This window comes from Urocitellus parryii, unplaced genomic scaffold (genome assembly GCF_045843805.1).
Source record: "Urocitellus parryii isolate mUroPar1 unplaced genomic scaffold, mUroPar1.hap1 Scaffold_224, whole genome shotgun sequence".
NCBI classification, from domain to species: domain Eukaryota; kingdom Metazoa; phylum Chordata; class Mammalia; order Rodentia; family Sciuridae; genus Urocitellus; species Urocitellus parryii.
The window spans coordinates 268,080-279,254 of NW_027552355.1; the positions used below are offsets into that span (position 1 = coordinate 268,080).

At 43.5% G+C, this 11,175-nt stretch overlaps 1 protein-coding gene across 1 annotated transcript in view; it reads left to right on the forward strand.

Annotated features, from left to right (window-relative positions):
* LOC113180938 (mediator complex subunit 13L) overlaps positions 1 to 6,844 on the forward strand; it is a gene marked incomplete at its 5' end in the record, with an annotated part of 267,867 nt that extends 261,023 nt beyond the window's left edge. Inside the window, one exon of the mRNA XM_077794521.1 lies at positions 868 to 6,844. Within this exon, the coding sequence (XP_077650647.1) occupies positions 868 to 1,000 (133 nt within the window). The remainder of the gene's footprint in view (positions 1 to 867) is intronic.
* Between the last annotated feature and the right edge of the window lie 4,331 nt (positions 6,845 to 11,175).

Consider the following 11,175-nt stretch of genomic DNA (forward strand, 5'->3'; position numbering starts at 1 on the left):
TGAAATGATAATGCTCCTTTGCTCTTAGAACACAAGAGTTGTTTTAATTTGTGATGTTCTTGGAGAAGATGCTGCCCTTAGTGCAGTGCACCAGTGTCTGGTTACCCAGTGTGAGCTGCTGTCCCCTATATGTTGGGACAGGCAGTGTAGTGTACTTTGTCCACTTAGATAGTTTGTGTGCGATTACAGCTGCTCTGCTTCCTGTTCACAGGAGGCATTTCATGATGAGGAAGAAGAGGTCAGTTTTCAGGGGATGGGAATAGTTAGAAGCTTGTGTCTGAAATTAAGAAGTGCTTTGTGTTGAAAAAATTTTTGACTCTCTAACATGGATTTCATAAATAAAATTGACTAGAACATACATTCTGCAGTTAGAAACTGTATCCCAGAAGTGTGTATTAATTCTCTTATACAGTCTTTAGCAATTTGTATAATCATAATTTTTAGTGGCATTACTTTTAAAAATTAAATAATTAAAATTAAATAATTAAGATATTAATAAATTTGTATTATATAATAATTTCTGCTTGACTCAGTAAATCCAAAGTATTCATCTGTAATTGATACAAGACATTGCATGCTTTTTAAACTACTGGGTCCTTGAACTGTGTATTTTATGCTTATAGTACATTTCACTTCAGACTTGGCTCATCTCACTGCTTAGTGGCCACTTGTAGCCAGTGGCTACCATAGGGAAAAGTGCAGGTCTAGCAGAAGAGGGGACCATGAGTCAAGGACCATGTGAATGCGCCTGGGGCAAGATGAAGAGTAGCTTGAAGGCTTTCTGCCCCAGGATCTGGCTGTTACAATTTGAGAGCCGCCTGGCCTTCCTTCTGGCTCCTGCCCTCACCCATGTCTTCTCTTTGGCAGGTTTGTTTTGGAGCAGTACAACGCACTGTCCTGGCTCACGTGCAATCCAGCCACCCAGGACCGTACTTCCTGCCTTCCCGTCCACTTTGTGGTGCTCACTCAGTTGTACAATGCCATCATGAATATACTTTAATTGGAAAGCACTTGTTCTCTCTGGCTCAGTTTCTTCTCCCGCAGCCTCCGTCTGAGGAACCTGCTATACTTTGCAAATAGCCCACATCCTTTTCTTCAGACCAGTCTCCATAGTCCCGCACTGTGAAGCTCTCAGCAGGCACATGTTCATTCTGCAGTGCTCATGACCACAGCGACTCCTTGACACTTCTCTCATGGACCTGGGAACTTCCATAAGCAGTGACTTTCAGCCAATGTGTGGTGTGTGCAGCCCCCTCCCCCCCAGCCACTGGTCCACAGGAAGTAGTGGTTGCCAGTGGCTTTTAAGAGGGAAACAGAAGAGACAGTGTCCTTTTGCACAAGAGTCTGTGTTTTCAGCCTCTGTTTAAAAATGAGGGCCACAGAGCCCTTTGGATGAAATCCTCTTGTTTTTTGATGTATGGCCTGTGGGTTATCTGAACTCCATTCTCTGGGACTTTTTAAAAATAACCAGCTCAAGTACATGATTTCATACCCGGGTCTCCATCTCCCAAACGCTCCCATCCAGATTGGCATGAATGCTTTGGTTGACTTCATACCTATGTGTAGATTCGAAAGGTCTGGAGACTGCTTCATTTTATTTATTTTAAGTTGTTTTGGTCATTTGTTTTTGTGACTTTCTTTTCACTTTTTGATTCTTGAGGACCAGGTACAGTAGCTGAAACCCAACTCGGATCCACCATAGGATTCTTTGACTACATACCTCTGTCCTAGAAGCCGGAAAAAGAGTGAAAACAAATCGGGGAGACCATGCCTAAAACGTCATGTGTTCATGACCACCCAGCAGTAGATCTTGTTAAGAACACACTGGGTTTTAGGAATTCTGCCACGCTCAGTGCGCGGCCCGCGTTTCGTGAAGGATGACACTTTCACACCAAGGCAGTCGAGCTCTGTCCAGAGCCGTGGAGGCAAGTACCTTAACTAGTTTTATATAGTCACAATGGAAATATATTTTCTAGTGAATTCTTATTGAAAGCCAGTTCTCTCCTCTCATTAGAGCAAAAGGGACTCATTCATGTACATATCACAGTGGAAAGTGTTTGCTCATAAAATCAGTTATAAATATGGTGAATATTTCCTGGACCATAGGAATATTATTTCAAAGAAATATTACAACTTAACCATTAAATTAGTACTTGAAGTTGAACCTTCATGGTGGGACTTTTTAAAAAAAAAATGCCTTTTTAAAGCATTAATGGCTAATTGAAGTATTTTATGACTCCTCCTTCCAGGCCCAGAGGGTTGTCTTTGAGACCCTGTTTCTAACCCTTGTGTTGCTGTGTGTTTCTGTCTGAGGGCAGTAGCGGGCATGGACCGGCCTCCCGGAGCCACTTTGACCAGGCCTTGAGCTCTTGTCATCTGTGGAGAGAATCATGCAGATTTTAAAAGTTCTTCCAGGAGACTTCCATGTCCTGGTTATTAACAAAAAAACAAAAAAAAAAACAAAAAAAAAGGAAAAAAATGTAATAATTGATATGATTTTGTAAAAGTATTTTTCTTGAAATAATCTAACATTTAAAACATTATATTAAAAAAAGTTGTGTGGTGGGAATGTGAAAGCAGAGAAATAACTTGTAAATGGATAATTTTGTTCTCTGTGCCACCAATTGAAGGGGGGAGGGGTCGACTTTCGCAATGTATAGGTTAAAAAAATCTGATATATCAAACCATTTGTATCTAATGTGTACAGTGTAAAATTGACTTTAAAAATATTGCAGTGCTATTTTTTCTTAATCAGAAAGGAAAATTCTCAAGGCCTTTTGAAGAGCATAAGATGATGAAGATTGTAAACTTGTATAAAATTATCTTGGTGAGAAGACACATTGTAAAGTAGATATTTGTAATCTTTTACCACTTTGGGGTTGCTTTTTTCCCAGAATTCATCAGAACTTTGAATTTTTTTTTTTTAAATGGGCTGTTTTTAATGCAGGGGCTTTTCTTCCCTAGAAACCCAATTCTAAGCAGAAAAAGAAAAAAAAAAGCAAAAAAAAAAAAAAAACCAACAAAAATTTTAAAAAGGCAGCAAAGGGTAGTTTTCATCTGGTGTCTTTTATTTAAGTTTTTTAAGTTAAGAAAAGCTGGTGACATATTTATACGTTTTTGTGCAAAAATAAATGAATGGCAATAGATTTTAAAAAAATCTTATTATGTACTTCTGTGTGAAAAAGTCTGTATAATATTTCCCTTAAATATGCATTATTTTACTTGTGAGTTTTTTTACTGAATTAATCTGAAATGTACAAGCCCTGGATTTGCTACAGAGTGAAAAGTTATTTTATTTTTTTTTATTTTTAATTTTGGAAATTCTGCAGAAATCAGAACTCTTAACCATGGTTTGAACTAAAAAGGGGCAGTGGGGAGGGGAGAAGGGTGGGATTGTCCAGCATGCTTGTATGTATATTTCAGAAACTTTTTTAAATGTAAAAGCTGTACATTTCTGGGAAGTTCTGAATTTCTTTTTGTTTTCTTTTTTCCTTCAAGCATTTTGCAGTGAGCTTCTTTTATATATAGCAAACAATTTGAAAGAATACAAAAATATGTGAAGTTCATTTAAAAAAAAAGACTACAGTATAGCGCTGGTACAGTACACTAAAAGACTTTGATAAAAAGAAACAATAATAAAAGGCCTCCATTTTAAATGTCATTCATATATACCTTGTGGATGAGAGCTATATACTTTTACACACTTTTTTAGAGGAATAAATTATTGAATTACTGAAACTTTGAGTGGCTGTTTTCCCTCCCATCCTGCCTTTGTAATGAAATTATCTACACCTGTCCAAAAGGTGTATTTACTATGGATTGAACATAGAATTTACTGCTCTAATCACACTGGCAGCTGTTCTGAAATGGTGTTCTTGTATTCCCATCACAAGTGCATTCCTAGATCAGTTTCTAGACGCGAATACACGCACACAGCCTTGAACTAGGAGCCCTGGAGTTTAAGTCCCTGTTTTGAGTAAGTCAGGTCTCACATTGTTTCAGGCTACAAGATCGTGACCAATCCTAGAACAAATTACAAGACTATGTTCATATTCTACTGCCTGTCTTTTCACAGTCCCAGCCAGTTTCTTTTTGGAGATAGCAGCAATGTCTCTCTTGCTGTTTTACTTATTTGCAGACTGGTGACAGTAGTTTGCCATCTGGCACACCACACACAGGCAAATCCCTTGTTGACTGCATACCGTACTCTCTGTTGCTCCTTCCTCTTTTGGTCCATCCATTAGGAAAAACCACTCATTCTAGAAGGGGTTTATTCCCTATCATGCCCTGGTGGCATCTCTCACTGAAAATGGATAAGCCCCGGGAGTTGACATAACTTAAAGTTGGCAGAGCATTGTCTAAATTTAGAGAGAAAACCACTGAGAGAAGTCAGCCCCCATTATTTCGTCCATAACCGAGGGACAAGGGACATCCTGTGAGAAATACTTTGCAAACTAAAAGTGGTTCATGTTGTGATAGTAACATTGAAGAAAGAGAAAAAATGAAGCCAAAGTTTTGGTTAGCAGTTAGTGCTTGTCTCCATCTCTTCCGATCACCACTGCCTTATATGTATAGTTCTGAACAGTGTTTGCAACTCTGCTTGCCAAAAGAATCCCTAAAGAACCACACATCTCCCAGATCCTATGTAATCTGGTCAGATAATTCTTGTGTCATCTGAATAATCGGAATTAGGTGATATTTTTATAAGCATTCATTAGCATGGATACTTGGCTCATAGGTTGGCTAGTGCTTTACCCGGCAGTTAGTGTTGGTTCTATTTATAGTGGAAGGTTTTCACAACTACCACTGTCTGCCCCGATTCAGCAACTATAACCAGATTCTCTGAGGTAGGAAAAGTTATTTGTTGAATGCAGCAACATTTTGAAAGTAAGGCATAATTTTGAGCTGGTGCATGAGGAGCTAGCAGTGTCTGGCCGGGTCCAATGTTCAGGCTCTGCTTCACATAGTCCATCCGCTCCAACCCGGGGGTGGCATACTTATGTTCCTGTTTTTCGGGAAATCATGGGGCAAGGGATTTGTTTCCAACTCCTATTAAAGAGCCAATAAAAAATCATTTCAGTTCAGTTTGTCAGTAGAAAATTTTAAAAGCAGACTTCTAAGACCCACTCCTGAGGCCCAGGCTACATGACCGAAAACTGTCTTTGCTGCTTGTCATGGATACAATTCAAGCCACTCTTTAAAAAAGCACATATCTTTGGCTTTTGGATTCACCACATGCTAGAATCCTATCAAGATGTGATTTTAACGTATTACCATGTTTTCTTGGTGTTAAATGATGCTCTTATTTATATCTCCTTGACAAAAAGATCACTCTAACAGTAACTATTTCATAGAAAATTCCCTTGTGCTAGGTAATCACAGGGATGCCATGTTTGCCCAGGGCATCCAGCTCTGCTTGGAACCACACGTACCCAGCCTTCCTTCCCTGGGCTTAAAACTCCAGGTCAAGTTTTAAAAGATATTTTTTTGCCACTTACTGCTTCTGGCTAGATCTCTGAAGTAAGGAAGCAGGTGAGAAAGAAGATGAGGAAGTGAGTCTGACCTCAGCAAGGAGGCTGTGTAAGACTCATTTCCCACAGACATTTTATTTTCCCCATAAGTTTAAGTTACCTTGAGATGGGAAGACCCAAGGACAGACACTGGGGATAGTCCCACTTTTTTCTCCCCCAACAAGCAGGAAAGTGAGAAAAGCACGTTGTGTTTTAATAATCTGCTAAAACAGCATGGTCTGGGCTGTTATTGACAGAGGTTAGACCAAGTCTGTCCCAGAGTGCACGGGAAGACCCCCACCATTCACGACAGGCAGATGGGGTCGGCAGAGACCCTATTTTAAGCCTTTGTTACCTTGCCAGTGGATTAGGCATGTTTCAATCCACCCGTTTCACAAAGCCAGGCGATAGGAAAACTGGCCGCCATAGGCGAAGACCAGAAGCTCTGAGGGGAAAAAGTTCTCACACAAGGAAATGTTTGCTTTGTAGGGAAAATCAACTTAATTTAACATGTAAAATAGCAATTGTTGTCTTATTTAATTTGAGCTTGAACGTTTTTCATTAAGCATTTTCAAATTAGCTCTCTTATTTAAATCATATTTTATTCACTTAGGGCTCTTGATGTTCTTAGTAATTTATATGCTTTATTTACATGATTAATTTCCTGTCTGATCCTTTTAAGTACAAGGTTTTTTAATTATAGAAGAAGGAGACAATGTGGATGTAGTTTTACATACACATCAATATTTTTTGTAGGTATTTCTTGTGTCACTGCGAAGTTGAAAAAGTTTTACCAAGTGTAGGCGTTGACATATTTGCTTCACAAGATGAGCCAGTGAACTTACTGTCCATAGTTTATGACATTGGAGAGGTGTTATTTTACATGACAGTGTCTTTATGTTGGCCCAGGACTGGATGTGGCTTAGGAGTTAGGCACCTAGGAAGGAAATACTGGTGAGGCTGTTCAGCGATCAGAACTATTTGCACCTCAAAAATAGGAAACAATTTACCAGCAAATTCATCAGATTCTGACCAGATTCTGCTGCTTTTGGAGGAAACAATTTGGAAAAATTCAGAAATTTATTTTTCTTTTTCTGTTGATTTGTGTTTTCTATTTCTTCTGTCAACTTTATTAAATTAGATTTTTATAAGGAAAAAGTTGAGTTTTCCCCAAGAATTACTATGCAATTGTGCCGAATACTCCCTGAATTTTGAACCTGTGGTTTTTGGAAGTGTCCTCTTTCTCATTTTTGACAATATTTATGCATTTTCTTTCTTGATGGGTATTTTTCCTAGTAGTTACCTATTTTTAGATTTATATCATCCCCGCCCCCCCCCCCAAAAAAAAGAAACAGCTCATGGATTTGACAGTTCTGCTGTTTTCATTCTGGCTTTTGTCTTGCTATTTTTTTACCCCCTGGTTTCCTTGAGAGTTTTGTTTCATGTTCCTTGAATTTTAATTGTCTGCTAAGTTAATTTATTTTCACTTTTGATAATATCAGCATTTATAGCCTGGGGGCTCTGGAAGTGTGAGGCCCTCCACAAATCATATACAGAATTCTTCACATTCTTGCATTTTCTAGAGAGAGAAAATGTCTGTGTCAGGTTCTCAGAGATGCCATAAAAGATATAGAGATTATTGATCTGGCCTTATGTTTAAGTTGATTACATCCTAGAAGTTTTGATGTTTTAATGGTCTCATTTTATGTTTACACCCTTGATTTTTTTTTTATTTCTATTTTGTTCTACTTTTTTTTTAAGAGTTCTTTTGGAGTTTAAAGTAAAAAGTCTGTCATACTAGAATATTTATTCTCTTATTCCCATGTAACCTAGTAGTGATCTGTTTTGGCAAATATTCTCTGAAACCTTCAAAACAAGGTGTGCTCTATTGGGCAGTGTTGTTCGACAGAAATGTAATGTGAGCCATAAATGTAATTTTATATTTTCTAGTAGCCATATTAAAACAGCCAAAAGAAACAGGGGAAGTTAATTTTAACAAACATTTTACTTCAACAACATGTTCAAATATTTCAACATAACACCAGTATAAAAATTATCAATGCATGAGTTTGCATTCTTGAAAATTCAGTTTGAAATTTACAGCACGTTCACATTGGGATGTCAAATTCTCAGTGATTAGAGAAAAATGTAATTCTACCAAAACAAAAGTTGAGTTTAGGAAAAAAAAAAATTACATGGCTTCAGTTTTTTTAGACTCAAATTTTAACAAATGCAATTGACTAATTAGTTCCTCAGTTCATACACACATTTCCAAATGCTCAGCAGTCATGTGGGGCTAATGGCTACACATTGGACGCTACAGCTAGACGAAAGATTTTATATCAGTGAATTCTGAGTATATTTTCCATATCTCTGTGCCCGCTGGACTCGAGCTCCGTCAGGAGTCAGCATATCCCACTGCAAGTTTGGGCTGTCCTCTCTCCCCTTTGTACTTCATTATCGGTGCATAAAGGTTTAATGATGTATCTCTGTTAATGTTTATCTCTGTATAATGACCCTTTGTTCGCATTATACTTTTTGCTTTAAATTATCCTTTGCTATTAATATTGCCACCCCTCTTTCCTTTGATTAGAGTTCCAGTATTATATTTTTGACCAACCATTTATTTTCAGCCTCTGTCATGTTGTGTTAGGCGTATTTCTTTATACAAGTTGTTGCATTTTATTTCTTAAAATTTTTATTTGAATAGGGTAATTTCTACCATTTGCATTTTCTGTTCTGTGTTACACTTTGACTTGTCAGCCAATTTTTATAAATACACACATATTTATTTGCTTCCTTTTACTCTTCAGTTTTGCTTTTTTTGTGGGTATGGACTCCGCTATTTGCTTTTTTTCTTTTAAAGCGTTTTGGAAAGAAACCTCCATTTCCTAATTTTGTTAATGATGACCTTGGAGCATCTGCAGACGTTCACAAGCTCTTCTCATCCCTCTTGTGCCCACCTGCTCCCTCAGGGGGATGGGTGTGAACTCACACCCTGCCATGCACATGGGGACCTGCCCACCATAGCAGAGGTCTGTCCTGCTGCTCCTTGGACATTCCTTCTGTGGTAGGCAGCTCCCCTCGTCACAGGCTTCAACAAATATGGAAGCCACCTTCACCCAGGGTCTGCCTCACCGCCAGTCCCTCTGTTCCTGATGCACAGGGCCACCATGTGTTTGTAGAGCGAATCTGTCAATGGCCAGCAGGTACCACGTGCCTCGGGTGGCCCGGGATGGGTTTGAAGAGAGCGTGGAACCCCATTCTAATCTCGTCCTCGAGGCAGGGAGTTGGCCGTGGGTGGAGTCAGCATGGATGGGCATGGGCTGCCCAGCCAGCCCGAGTGAGGACATGCTGCCTGTCTGCTTGACTGTGTCCCCATCCTGCTCCACCATTCGCCCCATATCCAGTTCTGTCCCTGCTAAGCCTAAGTCTGTCACTTGTGCCACTGACTGACAGACGCTGTTCACTTGATTCTTTGGGACACCTCTTGGCAACACCTTAATCCTTGGTCTCCTGGAACTGGTGAGCCTCAGGCTCCAAGCCACCCTGGACTCTGACCCAGGGAGCAGGGCGGGGCTGGGGGTCTGCGTTGACTGGCCGCCCCCAGTGGCCTGCTCTCTGGGAACTGGGGGCACCACGAGCAGGCAGTGGTGAAAGGAGCCTCCCTGCGTCTGGCCACGCGAACATGGGATGGTCCTTCTGTTGGAGGAGCCCGTCCTTCCCAGGCCTCCAGCTGCAGATTCTGCTTTCTGAGGGGCATGGGTCTCCTCTGGCCACAGGAAAGACCCACCCCCACCAGCCTCGCACTGGCAGAGGCAGGACACCTGGGTCCAGCCTGTTGTGGGAGCCACCAGCCTGGGGCTGCCGTAGCCTGCTCGCCGAAGCTTCTGGGGAAGGGATCGTTGGATGAGACCCGCAGGACTCATGGGAGGTGGTGTTCGGGGTGGGCAGGGAGGCTGCTGCAGATGGGGCCACCGCCCCCCAGAAATCCAGGGGCTGGAGGAGCTGCAGGTCAGGTGTCATTGGGGAAGGAGAATCGTAGGCTGTAAGCAGGACCAGTTCAGAGTGAGATGGCTGGCCAGACTCCTGGGTGGCACGGAGCCTCACAAAGCTGCTAGAGAGCAGAGGGACAGTCCTCTCATGGCTGTGCGGAGAGGGTGGACATGGAGGCAGAGGAACATGGGCCCATGACTGGAGCACACCGAAGGCAACCTGCAGACCATCCAGGCCCACCAGGTAGGTGCGGGCGAGGAGGCTGTCGAGGGCACGGAGACTCCTGGCCCTAGCATCTAGAGGAACCCAACAAACATTAGTGACCGCTGACCCCAGGGGCAGAAGACAGGCTGCGGCGCTGGAGGAGAAAGGAAGGAAGCAGGGAGCCCGAGCTGGCAGGGGCAGGGGTATTGGCGCTGGGCTTGGCAGGGGAGCTGGGCAGCCCCTGCCAGGAGGGCCGACACCCTGCAGGAAGGCCTCCGTGGGGGACAGCTTTGGCTGGTGGCTCTTTGTTTCTTATCAAGGAAGAAGGTGTTCAGTGGCACGCAGGGCAGGAGGTTCCAGAAGGTCATACAGCCTTGGTGCTGACAGGGCACGAGGACCAGTGAGGGCACGACAGGCCTGACGCTATTAACTGATGAAATGAACTGGCCTGATTCCCTTGCCCTGGGGAGGGGACATGAGAAGTGGCTCCCTCCACTCCCCCGCTGCAGCTTGAGAACATGATCAGACAGCGGGGGGGGGGGGGGGGGTGTCCCAAGACAGCGGGGACCCAGGGAAAGATGCCTCTGGCTGCTCCTTCCTTGGGGCTTTGTTCTGTAGCCTAGCGTGGCCCTGGGCATAGGCTGCAAGGTGGCAGGTTCTCACCTCCAGGGGTGGAGGAAGGGACTTGAGCATGCACCTCAGAGCACAAGAAGCCAGGGCTCAGCAACCCCTGGCCTTGCTAACAAGGTGCCTTTGTCTGGAATGTTCCTCAGCACCACTCAGAAACCAAGGGACAGCTGGGGACTGGTCCCACCCAAACCCTTCCATCCCTGTGAGGTCTCCCATCAGGCTTGACCTGGGTTCTGTCCAGGCCTTACAGATCCAGGACCCTCAGGACTCTTGCAGGACTCCAGCTGCCCCAGGAGGGAACTCAGGTGTCCTTGTGTCGTCCTGGATGAGGCCTTCATCGCCAAACCCTCTGAAGCCTACTGCTAGGTGCCTCACTGTCCACCACCGGCCCCTTCCCTGGCTCACAGCGCCTCCTGGCTCTCCCCAGGGTCTCCCTGCCTGCTGCTCGCCTTTCTGTCCAACCTCAGCTCCCAGTGGCTGCATGAAGTCCAGTGTCCCCCACCAGGAACACAAGGCTCATCCTGGTCTGTTCTTGAGCAGCCCCCTGGGCTCCTCTCCCAAATTCCACTAGGAGGTGCCTCTTCATCTGCCAGGCCAGGCCAGCAAGGTGGGCACCCCTTCTTCCTGGGGACAGTGGAGGAAGCAAGAGGCCTCACTGAGAAATTCTTACAGGAAAGTCCAGTGGTGACAAACTATTGCCACCTCTGTCCCTTGAGGTGCTCCACCAGGCAGCGCCTCCTCTCTCCTGTGGTGTTCTGTCTGGGGGTGGCCAGCTGAGTGAGTGACACACATTCTCTCCACAGTGTCCTTGGTGCCACCCCAGTCTCCACTGAGA